We start from the raw sequence: 15,058 nt of genomic DNA, 5'->3' as shown, positions 1-15,058 counted from the left end.
AAAGAAAGGCTTTTGATGGGGTTTGTTGGTGAGAAGAGTGTGTACACTGGTTGGAAAGTGACCCATTTCTATAGCAACCTGGTATGGTGGTCTAGCCTGCAGTGACAAGGTTAAATCCAGTTTAATGTGCCTGTGTGTCTCTGCATGAGTGTGCATGAGTGTGTATGAGTGTGCGCGTGTAGATACAACACTGATTCAGTACTTACAGAAAACTCTGAGATTTGTACTGAGTTAGGCTGGTAGGAGGGGGAGGGTAGTGGTTAACCAATAGGAACACTATAACTAGGCACTCGCCCACCTTTTCCTTTTCTGTCTTGGTTTACACAGCAGAGTTTAATCATGTACGCTATACTGGTCTGATTCTAGATCAGCCCTTCTCGAAGTGTATCAATACTGTACAATGTTGAAGTGTATCATATTGTTCTGGGACAAATCAGAATATTCAAAAGTCATTGGTATGACTCTATAATCATAACTTCGACAGTTACCAAAAAAACAAACATATATGCTAATTCGACTTATGATACGGTCCAACGCCAAAACATGAATTCATTTGCAAAATAGATGCCTGAGATTTGAGACCGGAAAATGACTGCTTGCTAATTTCGACTTTGTCACGAATGTTTCGGTACTCTTCACATAAAGGCTCCATATGACGAATACCCCCAACAGTATGCACTCTAAGAACTAGTGAACAGAAAAGGGCAAGGCAGTCCCATCACTCCCTCCTCTGACACATCCTTCTCACGCACAGCCGCTCTCTGAATGAGCAAGTGTATATTACGTGGTTCAGCTATGTTGGTGTGTGTGTGTGTGTTTTTAAGCATGTGAGAATCAGTGTTGTCTCGTTCTCACACGCATTCGTCGCTCTCTTTCTGAGATCTGGGGTTTTGAAGGGGTGGGGGGGGGGGGGGTACGTCTATTCTGTGTGGTTGGAAATGTCATACAGAGGAAGGCCAGAGTAGTGAATCTAGTATGTCATGCTTCATGTGGCGGACAACATCTATCATTTCAGAGAAATACAAAAAGCATGAGGGGATCTGATTCACATGTAGCTGGGTGTCAATGGCTAAACTAACCCCAGACACAAGGACTTTTACTGTGTGTGTGTGTGTGTGTTGGTAGAGCATTGCGCTTGCAACACCAGGGTTGTGGATTCCATTCCCACGGGGGACCAGTACCACAAAAAGTACAAACTCACTACTGTAAGTTGCTCTGGATAAAAGCGTCTGCTAAATGAATGTTAAATGTGTGTGACCTCATTCTTGAGCTCTCCGATCTGGTCTCGAAGCTGGGTGATATACTGCCTGGAGTCAGAGTGGTTTAGCTGGCCCTGGATCAGACCCTCCTCCTTCTGTAGGACAGGGATAGGGGGATTAGACACACACACACACACGCCCACAAACGTACACAACCGAACAGTCAACGCCAAAGAAGCAGGGAAGACGATCTCTCCAACGCACACACACCACCCAGAAGAAATCTAAAACACACTTGACAATGACATCCATTCCATATGGAAGTCAAGTTCAGTTCTGTGTACGAACATCCCACCTGTATCTCCAGCTCAGCTATCTTCTGTCTGAACTCAGCCATGGCGGCCATGCTGTCAGCCTCCCGCAAGCGCACCGCCATCACCTCCTCTTTACTCTACAGAGAGAGGGAAGAGAGTGGCAGAAGAGAAAAGACAAGAGAGAGAAAAATCACCTCTGGCGCAAAGCCTGAGTGAAAGCCACTAGACCATCTAGTTCTGCAATGGCATCTGTTTAGATTGCAGGCTCACACACAACGCCCACTTATCAATGTCACCCTAGGCTGCTTTCTTTTCCCCCTCCATCTCCTCTCTCACCTGGCAGTCACCTGGCAGCTCCTCCATCCTCCCCATACCTTCTCTACTCCCCCTCTTCCTACCGCTTCCATTCTCCATCCCTCTTTCTTTCTGGACCTTCATCCCCACTCTCCCTCCCCCGTCATAACTTGCAGCCCACTTATTCCACACATTTCAACGCTACCATTGGCTACCTCCATCCTCCCCCTTCCCTCCACCTCTCCCCCACCTTGCAGTCGAGCTCGGCCTGTTTCCTCTTCATCTCGGTGAGCTGGGCCAGCATCCCCTTGTTCTGGCTTGCCAGCTGCTGCAGCCTCTCCTGCATGGCGGCGCTCTCCACCTCATGGCGCCCAATCAGCTTGCTGTGAATCTGGTTCTGCGGGTGAAGAGAGAGTGGGGACAGTGTCAGAAGGCTGAAAGAGTAATTCGTCACTGGGTTAGCGTCTGCTAAATTACAAGTATTTAAATGTCATGTACAATACAAGTCAAAAGTTTGGACACCTACTCATTCAAGGGTTTTTATTTATGTTTACTGTTTTCTACATTGTAGAATAATAGTGAAGACATCAAAACTATGAATTAACACATATGGAAGAATCATGTAGTAACCAAAAGTGTTAAACAAATCAAAATATATTTTATATTTGAGATTGTTCAAAGTAGCCACCCTTTGCCTTGATGACAGCTTTGAAAACTCTTGGCATTCTCTCAACCAGCTTCATGAGGTAGTCACCTGGAATGCATTTCAATTAACAGGTGTGCCCAAGTTAAAAGTTCCTTTTTAGGGCCTCCCGGGTGGCGCAGTGGTCTAAAGCACTGCATCGCAGTACTAGCTGTGCCACCAGAGACTCTGGGTTTGAGCCCAGGCTCTGTCACAGCCGGCAGTGACCGGGGGGCGACGCACAATTGGCCTAGCGTCGTCCGGGTTAGGGAGGGCTTGACCGGTAGGGATATCCTTGTCTCATCGCACACTAGCGACTCCTGTGGCAGGCCAGCCGCAGTTCACGCTGACCAGGTCGCAAGGTGTACGGTGTTTCCTCCGAACCCGGAAGCAGCTGGCTTCCGGGTTTGATGCGCGCTGTGTTAAGAAGCAGTGTGGCTTGGCCAATCAGTCATGTTGTGACAAGGTAGGGGTGGTACACAGAAGATAGACCTGTTTGGTAAAATACTTATGGTAAGAACAGCTTAAATAAGCAAAGAGAAACGACATCATTACTTTAAGACATGAAGGTCGGTCAATATGGAACATTTCTAGAACTTTTAAAGTTTCTTCAGTCGAAGATGCGCTAAGATGAAACTGGCTCTCATGAGGACCGCAAACAGGAAAGGAAGACAGAGTTACCTCTGCTGCAGAGGATAAGTTCATTAGTTACAAGCCTCAGAAACTGCAACAGAGTTCAAGTAACAGACACATCTCAACATCAACTGCTCAGAGGAAACTGCATGAAATCAGGCCTTCATGGTCGAATTGCTGAAAAGAAACCACTACTAAATGACACCAATAAGAAGAAATACGAGCAATGGACTGGTGGAAATCTGTCCTTTGGTCTGATGAGTCCAAATTTGAGATTTTTGGTTCCAACCGCCGTGTCTTTGTGAGACGCAGAGTAGATGAACGGATGATCTCCGCATGTGTGGTTCCCACCGTGAAGCATGGAGGTGGTGGTGTGATGGTGCTTTGCTGGTGACACTGTCTGTGATTAATTTAGAATTCAAGGCACACTTAACCAGCATGGCTACCACAGCATTCTGCAGCGATATGCCATCCCATCTGGTTTACGGTTAGTGGGACTATCATTTTTTTCCAACAGAACAATGACCCAAAACACACCTCCAGGCTGTGTAAGGGCTATTTGACCAAGAAAGAGAGTGATGAGTGCTGCATCAGATGACCTGGCCTCCACAATCACCAGACCCCATCCAATTGAGATGGTTTGGGATGAGTTGGACCGCAGAGTGAAGGAAAAGCAGCCAACAAGTGCTCAGCATATGTGGGAACTCCTTCAAGACTGTTGTAAAATCATTCCAGGTGAAGTAGGTTGAGAGAATGCCAAGCGTGTGCAAAGCTGTCATCAAGGCAAAGGGGGCTATTTGAAAAATCTCTAATATATTTTGATTTGTTTAACACTTTTTTTGGTTACTAAATTATATGTTATTTCATAGTTTTGATGTCTTCACTATTATTCTATAATGTAGAAAATAGTAAAAATAAATAAAAACCCTGGAATGAGTAGGTGTGTGAAGTTTTGACTGGTACTGTATATGATATTAGTTGTCTGCCTTTGTCTTGTAACAATAAATGTGTTGTAACAATAAATAATCAACAGTTTGTAGCAAAAAGCTAATTTGAGAAACTAACAACTTGTACTTCCACAAACGCAAATCACCTGTTGACATCAATGCATTATTTATGTGAAACTGAGTTACGCACACATTTGTCAAGTTAGAAAAAGACCTAAAGGCAGGTTAACGTTTATTGGGATGAATCTCGTCCTGGAGGCAGTGCCGGGAGATTTCCACTAGATGGGCAGGCTACAAAGTCAAAATTGGCTATATTGTAAACATTCATGAAAAAAAATACGCTTTTTGGTCTTAATTTAAGGTTAGGTTTAAAATCTGCTTTTATGACTCTGGCTGTGCCAGCTAGTGACCACTCTGCAGAGCTGCCTCCAGTATAAGAGTCATCCCAAGAAATGCCAACCTGCGGCCTAAAGTGATGAACTGTAACGAAAATGTGTGTGTGTGTAGGCCTATGGTGTTGTATAGAGCTGTGAATAATCCACCACAAAAGTCAAACATCTCACTCATCAGGGTGAGAAACATGAGTGTGGAACTGAATGTTAAAACACTGAGCGAGGTACTTTCCATAAATCCAAAAGATGAGGCAGTATTTGCATCTTCCTTACCAATTTATACTGCATTGTTCTTTCACAATGTCATATGTCACACTTGTACTTGGCATTTATCTACCATTTCCACATAGTATTTGATGTATAAGTTACCCCTTAGTCATCTAGGCCTAATGAAAGTCTCTTTTAGAAATGTGATCCAATACAATGTATTTCCCAAGGCTGGTCCCAGCACTGTCTTGCCAACTCCTATGGTCATTGTTACATGCAACAGACCTGGGATCAGATGAAGGAAATAACACACAATGGATCACTTTTATATAGATAGCGCACAAACAGATTTGGCATCAGGCTAAAGTTCTTCCACTGACCTGGCTCTCCAGCTGTATGGCTTGGAGTTTGACCTCCCTGAGTTCAGCCTGGGCTTGGGCCTCTCTCAGACGCACCCCCATCAGCTTGTCCTGCAGCTCATTCAGGGCATTCTTCTTGGGGGATTCCTTCCAGTGACCCCCGCCACCTTTGGACATGTGGAGCTGGAGAGAGAAAGAGAGGAACGGAGAGGAAGAACAGGTTAGAGCCACAACCATGGTGCATCGGTTCTCTATCCATCTCTCCCTGATGTCACTCGCTCTGAGACCTTGAAGTAGTTGTTTCCCTTGGCTTTTGTGAAGCGATGGGTAACGATACTTTGAGGACGACTGTTGTCGATGTGTGTAGAGCGTCTCTGGTTCTAGCCCAGGTTGGGACGAGGAGAGGGATGGAAGCAACCCTGTTACACAAACACTGTTCTTCTAGTCACCTCTACTATGCCCTCCCCTTCTGAAGCATTCAGTTCCCTACTCTACAGTCTTCTGTGGTGTGTTTACTGACCTGCCAGCGCTGGTTGAGCTCGGTCACCGTGTCCTGCATCTCTCTGAAGGAGTGCAGTGTCTCCAGCTCTCGGAGCTTCACAAGCTTCAGCTCGTCCTGCAGCTGGGCCACGTTGTTCTCATCAGGCAGAGAGCTGCTCCTCTGGAACATACACATACACACAATGAAGATATTAAACACACAGATATACCACACACAATGAAGATATTAAACACACTGATATAACCACACACACACACAGGTGTGTTCTCTTACCTTCTCTAGGTCCAGTACTTTGTCCTGCATCTCTTTGAGGGCCCCCAGCAGCTCTGCCTCCTGCAGCCGGGACTGCTCCAGCTGCGTCTGCAGACCGGTCACAAACTGCTCTGTGTACTGAGACACAACACATGGACCAATTATAAACTGACACAACACATATCAACCAATCAATCAAACTGCTCTGTGTACCGAGACACAACACATGGACCAATTATAAACTGAGACAACACACTGGGACCTATCCCAAACGGGCACTACACATACCAACCAATCAAACTTTTCTGTGTACTAAGGCATCAGAAGATAAAGATCCTCCACCCAGCAAAGCCAGAAGAGGACTGGAAACCCCTCAGAGCCTGGTTCCTCTCTAGGTTTCCTTTCTAGGGAGTTTTTTCTAGCCACTGTGCTTCTATATCTGGATTGCTTGCTGTTTTGGGAATTTAGGCTGGGTATGTGTACAGCACTTTGCGACTGCTGATGTAAAATGGCATTTTTAAAATACATTTGATTGATTGATGGGTCAGAAAAACGTCTGTCTAAAATGGCCGTTTTCTATTGATTTGGAAATGTGAACCACTTACAAAAGTCTATCAGTGTATCCACCAGGTATATTCAACTCATTTGTGTACATCCAAGCAGATAAATGAGTGATGTACTAAAAGGAGATGTGGAGTACAGCACTGTGTAGCTGTGATAGTTGTGGTGGGATGGACAGAAGGGATGTGGGTTGGCAAAGGGGTCAACCAACCAAAAACATGTCCGTTTCTCACTAGATGCGTTTCAGAGAGAAGAGACAGATGGTGAGACAGAGAGAGAACGTTGGGACAAACCAATAACTTTGTTTGCGTATGCATGGCATAAAGGCCTTTCTTTCTTTGTGAATTAAAGTACCCACTCAGTTTCAATGTGAGAGAGAAGTGAGAGGTGGGGGTGTGTGAATTCTGGCTTGGTAATACACCCAGGCTAGTCATCAAAGGCACAACACATTATCTGACCACACCTGAAACTCCAATTCCATAGCAACACCACACACACCTATACCACGGATTCTCTCCATGGCCCCAATTCTAGTCGATCTAAACTTAGTTCAACTGGTGTTGAAAGACTGATGGAGGAAGAGGAGGAGGAGAGAGTCAAGAAACAATGGTGAGACGTGCAAACTCGTGAACTCTCACACACCCTATTCGTCACATGGTGAATGAGTGTCATTAGTGTGACTGCTGTGTCTGAGTATGAAGAGAAACAGCACATTGTTACAACACTGTACATACTGTACATAGCCATAATATGACATTGGAAATGTCTCTATTCCTTTGAAACTTTTGAGAGTGTAATGTTTACTGTTCATTTCACTTTTGTTGATTATCCATTTCATTTGGTTTGGCAACGTAAACATACATTTCCCCTGCCAATAAATTGAAACTGTGAAACTAACGTATGGAGAAAGAGTTGTGGTTCCTGACACATTTAGTAACAGAAACACATCTTTTTGCCGTAGTTGGGGACTTGCATTCAAAACGGATTCAAGCACTAAGTGACTCACACGCGTTTGAATAGACTAAAATAAAACAGTCTGCGTGTGTGAGAAAGATTTAAAAAATAAATAAACATCCTGCACACATGATGCACTGCACCTGGAGGCAAAGTCACAGTGGAGCATTCGTGTTTCTGTAGCATACAACACACACTAACACACAAGGACAGGCGACACACAGCTGCTAACACACAGTCACAATAGAATAACCAAAGCCCTATTGTGCTGGACCAGTTGGACTACAGGCATCGTCTGTGTCTGTCTGTCTACCCATTCAACATCACACTTTTGTCCACCTCACCATGGCTGTTTGTCTACATCTATGCATTAGAATGCTCATACAACTGGCTTATACCACACCAGCCCTGGGTGAGCACAATGTTATAACACTATGGATTTAGAATAGGTCAAACATCAAACTCTATACAATGACTACCGCCCCCGTAGCACTCACATCTGTAGCCATGATCTGCTTTGAAAGGCCGTCCATGGCTCACATTGACACCATCATCCCGGAAACCCTAGACCCACTCCAATTTGCATACCGCCCCAACAGATCCACAGCTGATGCAATCTCTATTGCACTCCACACTGCCCTTTCCCACCTGGACAAAAGGAACACCTATGTGAGAATGCTGTTCATTGACTACAGCTCAGCGTTCCACACCATAGTGCCCACAAAGCTCATCAATAAACAAAGGACACTGGGACTAAACACCTCCATCTGCAACTAAATATTGGACTTCCTGATGCTCCGCCCCCAGGTGTTAAGGGGTGATCTTCAATACGGGGGCCCCTCAGAGGTATATGCTTCGTCCCCTCCTGTACACTCCCTTTTCACCCACGACTGCATGGCCAAGCACGACTCCAACACCATCATTAAGTTTGTTGACGACACAGCAGTGGTAGACTTGATCACCGACAACAATGAGACAGCCTATAGGGAGGTGGTCAGAGAACTGGCAGTGTGGTGCCAGGGCAACAACCTCTCCCTCAACTTGAGCAAGACAAAGTAGATGATAGTGAACAACAGCAAAGGAAGGCCCCAAAAATTGGCAAAGACTCCAGTCACCCAAGTCACAGACTGTTCCCTCTGCTACTGCACGGCAAGCGGTACCGGTATGCCAGGTCTAGGTCCAAAAGGCTCCTTAACAGCTTCTACCCCAAAGCCATAATACTGCTGAACAATTAATCAAATGGCCACCCGGACTATATACATTGACATCCCCCCTTTGCTTTTTACACTGCTGCTACTCGCTGTTTATTATCAATGCATATAGTCATTTCACCCCTACCTGCATGTACAAACGACCATAATTGCCTCGACTAACCTGTACACTGACTCGGTACCGGTATCCTCTGTATATAGCGGTGTTGATATTTCATGGTGTTCCCTTTTTTTTTTTACTATCATTTATTTAGTAAATATTTTCTTAAAACTGCATTATTGGTTAAGGGCTTGTAAGTATTTCGGCACATGTGACAAATAACATTTGTTTTGATTTATAATGTACGATGTTGCTCTACTGGCAACTGAAAGCAAATAATTCTACATTAGAAACAGTCAATACTTTGCCAAGCAACACCATCCTAAAAAAAACACACAGAATTACTGTAAGTGAGCATCAAACAGATACTTAAAATACAGAAACTGAATCACTACCAAAGTGAAGTTTTCCAGATATGACCCATGAAGAGAAACAAAGAAAGTGTTTGCCAGCCTGTCCACTATCATCAAAGCGCTACCCAAACACTTACGATAAGACGCTAATCAACTTGATCCTAAACTTACAAATCACAAACATCCATACACAGATTATACTGAACTGTTTGGAAAACACATGATGTTATTATGTTAAATGGTATGAAGAGCATAGGGGCAGAATAATAGTATACAATGCAACAGTTGACTCTAAGACATATTTCCTTTAAAATAGTATATACACAGATAATACATATTTTGAGCAAAAGCAAAGAAACCTTAATAGAAAATGACTCAAGTAAAAGTGAAAGTCACCCAGTAAAATACTACTTGAGTAAAAGTCTAAAGGTATTTGGTTTTAAATATACTTAATTATCAAAAGTACAAATCATTTCTTCTTCCTTATATTAAGCAAACCAGATAGCACAATTGTAATTTTTTAATTTACGGATGGCCAGGGTCACACTCCAAAACTCGGACATAATTTAAAAACAAAGCATTTGTGTTTAGTGAGTCCACCAGATCAGAGGCAGTAGGGATGACCAGGGATGTTCTGTGCGAATTGGACCATTTTCTGTCCTGCTAAACATTCAAAATTGTAACGAGTGCTTTTGGGTGTCAGGGAAAATGTATGGAGTAAAAAGTACATTGTTTTATTTACGAATGTAGTGAAGTAAAAGTAGTCAAAAATATAAATAGTAAAGTATGGATACTCCCAAAAACTACTTAAGTAGTACTTTACATCACTGATTATGATGCAGACCGATACTGTCTATCATCCAACATCCACTAACTGTGTCACTCTGGCCAGATTGAGGCCACAACTCAAAACAAACTGACTTGGTGAGAACGGTGAAATGTCAAAGTGAATTTCCCCAACACCAGCCTTTTTTATCCTCGCCGAAGAATTTGTCAATGTCATCGATTTAGAGCGTAATTATTTTTTAAATGACAAGTAACATTGGCAAATAATTATGTCAATATTTTACGAGCAGAAGACTGTCAGAATGAGTCAGTTCCCCAAGCAAGAACAACAACAAAAATCCACAGGGGCAACCACAGACTATACAGCCTAGTGCTGGTAATTTTCCATACCCGTCATTTGTGTGTCAAAAACATGTTTTGTCATTTGTAACTTTTAGAGCTTGTTATCCATTCCAATAGACTTGTATCTGAGAATTTTACTCATAATCTCTGAGTGAAAGCCTAAAACGGGTGCACCGTTAATCAAATCCTGACTCTAGATCAGTTCTACATCTGAGTCCCTGCCCCTGCAGCATCCCAATATCTCACCCACACTGACTCCAGATCATTCCTTACCTTCTCCCGCTGCAGTTCTCCGATGGTGTCCTGGGCTTTCTCCAGGTTCTGGCTGGTCACGCTGAACTGCTGCCTCACCACTGCCAGCTCCCGCTTGATCACATAGTTCTCCTCCGCCTCCTGCGCCCGCGTCACCTGACCCTGGAATAGTGAAGACACAGGGTCAGAGACCAGAGGGGGCCGTGTCAGTTATAGGGAATATGTCTGGGGGGGGGGGGGGGGGGGGGCTGTATCGACAACGTTGGTTTGAATTTAGAGGGAATTGGTGCTTAGCTTTAACACTTTCCCAATTGGAGGTTAGATATTAGGAGTTGACAGAGTAGAATATAAAATGGCACTTCTGTATCCATTCCTATTAGGTTGTAATTACCCTACAAAGACACTTCTATCCTAATAAATGACAGAGGGCAAAAAACAGTGCCTGTGTTTCCACATGCAGGGCTGTAGGCCTTAATATTAGAGCTCCTACCATGGACACACAGACGCACATGCAGTCAAGGAGGAGCATGGTCTGACAGACAGACGTACAGACGGACAGACAGACAAAACATTCTCTCATGCAGAAGTCAGGCATTGATTGGAGAGGAAGTGCAGGAGGAAGGAAGGTGTTAAGAGGAGGAGAGGTGGTTTTCCAGTACTGTACCTGTATCAGCCTGTCTGCTAGAGCAGCACTTTCCTACAACACCAGTGAAGGAGAGGAAGAAGATAAGAAAAAGGATAAGGAGAGAATAGGGAGAAATAAAGTGAAGGATAAGAACAGGGCAAACGAGTAACGGAAATGTGACAACAGAAAATAAACAAGAGAAAGAAATCGATAATACAGAGTGAACGAGTGGCCGTGGGTTTGTGTGAGAGAAGGAATTAAATTAAAAAAAGAACAGAAAGACAAAAAGCATTACTCGGAGAACAACAGGAGAGAAGCAAGAGGGGAAGAAAAGCCAGAGTACTTGGAAAAGGAGGAGAGGCTCAGTGGCTCCGGTCTAGAGTAAGGCCCATCCTTTTAAATCATCCACTCACGCACACAAAATCAACAGACATGGTCTCTGTCCTTAGGTACATTCACAACTTAAGTCACCTCACTTATTCTGTAAATGTGACAGGATATAAGTCTTGGTTGGCATGGCTATATTTTAGCTTCATGTTTCTGGCTGTGTTTTATTGTACAGCATAAACCTTATTCACATTAGCGCTAAAGTGAGTGTCTGACTCGAAGCCAAGTTTCCGTCTCTTACCTTCTCCAATGTCTCAATCCTCTGCTTCAGAAGCCTGTTCTCTGTGCGTAACCTCTGTGGATGTGTAGACGGGTAGAGAGACAGTTAGGAAAAGGTATTAGTCATTATACAAAGCTTAGAAATTGGGGGCTTTGTAAGTAAGACAGAAAAAAATATATATTCTGTCGGTCTATTAATAGATTAGCTCAAAGAAGAAGTTAGATGGGCACACGCGCGCACACACACACACACCTTGATCTCTATCTGCTCCTCCATCTCTTTGTTCTTGATTGTGGTGTACTCTTTCTCCAACCTGGCAAGTAAACACATTTTAGTAGAGTTAGGTTCATACAATGTGTTTCTATTTCACATTTATGCATTTGACGGTGTGCAAATCAAACTGAAACTAATCATCTTAAACTGAAAACATGCTTTGTATAGTAACAACACCACAAGCCAGGTCACATTGGCCCATATTAACTGTAGTCTACAACCCAAAGCCAGTGTTGTTATTCTAATGAACAGTGATCAGAAGCAGAGCCTACTTCTTCATCCTCTTGGGGTTGTATTTGACCTGGTAGGCCCTCAGGATCAGCTTGTCTGGGCAGCTGTCAAACTGGTGGGGGATCACCTTCTGGAAGTGCTGCGAGAGAAGGAAGAGACAAGGTTAGAGCTTCATAGAAGAACGAGAATATGTCTCCTGTTAATACACTACGAAAAATAATATGTCCTGTTAAGACACTCTGAACGAGAATATGTCCTGTTAAGACACTCTGAACGAGAATATGTCCTGTTAAGACACTCTGAAAAATAATATGTCCTGTTAAGACACTATGAAAGGGAATAATACATTCAGTAGGTATCACATGATAATTGAAGTAAAGACACTTCACAAATGCCCATATGCTTATACAATGGCCAATTTCACTCTTTTGTTTTTCTTGCCTTCAGCAGGTCTTGAATCTATCTACAGTGATAATTAATGATGTATACTATAGTGCAGGGGTCCCCAATTACATTTAGCTGTGGGCCGAAATTTCCTTGAGCGGATGGGAGGGGGGCCAGAATCATAGTTATAAATAATTTGTACACTGCAAATTGACCGCAAGAACAGATATAGTATTTGACAAAACAATTAGAATTTCAAACCTTGATTACATTGTGATACGATCACGTGCCTCCATTTATCCGAGGGACTACTTGGGAACAGATTTCCTCAATTAAAATCACTTTGAGCTCATTTTCTGGTAATCTTACAGTCTTTTACATCCAAGAAAGATTTTTATTTTATTTTAATAAAATCTCAGAACACTTGGGGGGGGGGGGGGGGGGCAAATAAAATCACAAATTAGGTCCCTTAAAGCTGATTACTTAATGGTGAAACAGCTTATTGGGGAACCCTGCTGTAGTGCCTTTCATGGGATAAATCCCAAATGGCACCCTATTCCAAATATTGTCCACTACTTTTGAACAGAGCCCTATGGGGGATGTTACCTGAGACATGCCCTCCATATCCAGCTGGATGAGGTCAGTCTGGTTGTACTGCAGAATGGCCATGCCCACACGAAATATAATCTCCAGACCCTGTGGAGAGGGAATCAAAGTTCAATTCAACACACTCATAGTGCTAGATCACAAGACTCTCTTGTGGAAGATATTTTATGTTCATGAGAACAACCTGTCAATAAAGGTATATATGGATCCACTATGTTTATTTTTTCAAGTATATGTTCACCCAAACAAGACACCAGTGGTGAGTCTCTTACCTCGTACATGAAGATATCAAAGATGCGTGTGGCGACGGGCATGGGGAGGAAGGTGAGGAAGAGAGTGAGGAACCAGGAGGAGGCGTACATGGAGGTGTGGAAACTCTGAGAACGGAAGTGGACGTTCAGCTCCGGGAGCTGCTCCTGTTGGGGTAAGGAAAGAGAGGGGAAAGAGGGTGGATGAGAGGGAAAGAGGGTGGGAAAGAGGGTGGGAAAGAGGGTGGGGAAGAGGGGAAGAGGAAGGGAATGAGGGTGAGAAAGAGGGTGGATGAGAGGGGAAGAGGAAGGGAATGAGGGTGGGAAATAGGGTGGATGAGAGGGGAAGAAGAAGGGAAAGAGGGTGGATGAGAGGGAAAGAGACGAGAGGAGTTAATTAAGCAATAAGGCACGAGGGGGTGTGGTATATGGCCAATATACCACGGCTAAGGGCTGTCCTTATGCACGATGCAAAGCGGTGTGCCTGGACACTGTCCTTAGCTGTGGCATATTGGCCATATATCACAAACCCCCGAGGTGCCTTATTGCTATTATAAACTGGTTACCAATGTAATTAGAGCAGTAAAAATAAATGTTTTATCATACCCGTGGTATATGGTCTGATATACCATGGCTGTCAGCCAATCAGCAGTCAGGTCTCGAACCACCCAGTTTATAATAGGGGTTTTAGTTGAGCTACAAATCCATAATGGTTTCAAAGTGGTACTATTAAAAATGTAAGGACTAACCGAAGTCTTTGCTGTATGAATCTATTTGCTGCCCCATAGTGGACAACATTATAATTGCAATATCTGTGCTTATTCCCATACTTACTTAAAACCAGACATTTTTTAGGTAAAAAAAATATAATAATAATTTCAATCCCAGACACCTGCAAGGCCCTTAAGGTTTTAGTTAATTTGACAATAGATTCATCCTAAATGGCACTGTATTCCCTACATAGTGCACTACTTTTTACCTATTGGCCCTGTTCAAAAGTAGTGCACTTTATAGGGTCTAAGTTGCCATTTGGGACACATCCAACCTCCTGCATTGGCTAGCGTGACATATGGAGATGGATAACGTTGATTTACCTGCAGCAGGTATTCAAACTGGTAGATACAGAGGCCTAGTTCAGCCATGGTTGGTTTGAAAAGCTCCCTCAGACGGTACTCCTGCATCAGACGCACAAACACACAGAACGCCTCCTCCTCTGGCATCTAGAGGGCCACAGGAGAGACCGGGTCAGGCTGTGTGACTGTGTGCATTCAGACTAAAATCAGGAACTCAGAGGTCATTTATTCATACTGTATAAGCAACGAAAAAGGGTAGAATCAGGACAATTCCGTATTTAGCACAACGTAGTGCGATAGCAAGAGAGGAGAATGTCGAGACTAGAGGGCTGCTGAAGAGACGTTACCTGCATGAGCAGCAGGCCCACGATGAAGGCACTGCCCTGGCAGTAGCCCACCTCCCGGTCCACCAGAGAATACGCCTGCACACACAGACATCAATCAACATGAACAAACCTACACTCATTGGGGAGGTTTCCCCGGACACAGATTAAGTTTAGAGATTCTACATTTGTTAAACTTTTTAGTCCAGGACTTAATCAGAGTCTGGGAAACCGGCCCATACAGCTTAAATACACATTTAACTCAAATCAATCACATTTATTTATAAAGCCCTAAAACCAGAAACCCAGCCCAAAACCCCAAACAGCAAGCAATGCAGATGTAACTGC

General features: G+C 43.7%; 1 protein-coding gene across 2 annotated transcripts in view; it reads right to left on the bottom strand.

Moving 5' to 3' along the window:
* LOC110493584 (EVI5-like protein) overlaps positions 1-15,058 on the bottom strand; it is a 39,195-nt gene that overhangs the window by 5,105 nt on the left and 19,032 nt on the right. The window contains exons 5-19 of one of the 2 annotated variants that reach the window (XM_021567937.3): positions 14,735-14,809; positions 14,409-14,534; positions 13,339-13,482; positions 13,067-13,156; positions 12,118-12,215; positions 11,825-11,885; positions 11,594-11,647; positions 11,005-11,037; positions 10,362-10,502; positions 5,803-5,919; positions 5,548-5,688; positions 5,049-5,210; positions 2,058-2,204; positions 1,555-1,650; positions 1,259-1,354 (exon numbers count right to left, since the gene is read on the bottom strand). In XM_021567937.3, coding sequence (XP_021423612.3) covers positions 1,259-1,354; positions 1,555-1,650; positions 2,058-2,204; positions 5,049-5,210; positions 5,548-5,688; positions 5,803-5,919; positions 10,362-10,502; positions 11,005-11,037; positions 11,594-11,647; positions 11,825-11,885; positions 12,118-12,215; positions 13,067-13,156; positions 13,339-13,482; positions 14,409-14,534; positions 14,735-14,809 — 1,581 coding nt within the window. The remainder of the gene's footprint in view (positions 1-1,258; positions 1,355-1,554; positions 1,651-2,057; positions 2,205-5,048; positions 5,211-5,547; positions 5,689-5,802; positions 5,920-10,361; positions 10,503-11,004; positions 11,038-11,593; positions 11,648-11,824; positions 11,886-12,117; positions 12,216-13,066; positions 13,157-13,338; positions 13,483-14,408; positions 14,535-14,734; positions 14,810-15,058) is intronic. The other variant, XM_021567940.3, reaches the window with a different exon arrangement.

Source organism: Oncorhynchus mykiss, chromosome 17 (genome assembly GCF_057628025.1).
Source record: "Oncorhynchus mykiss isolate SJ-2025 chromosome 17, ASM5762802v1, whole genome shotgun sequence".
Taxonomy (NCBI): domain Eukaryota; kingdom Metazoa; phylum Chordata; class Actinopteri; order Salmoniformes; family Salmonidae; genus Oncorhynchus; species Oncorhynchus mykiss.
This window is presented reverse-complemented; position numbering and strand designations above follow the sequence as displayed.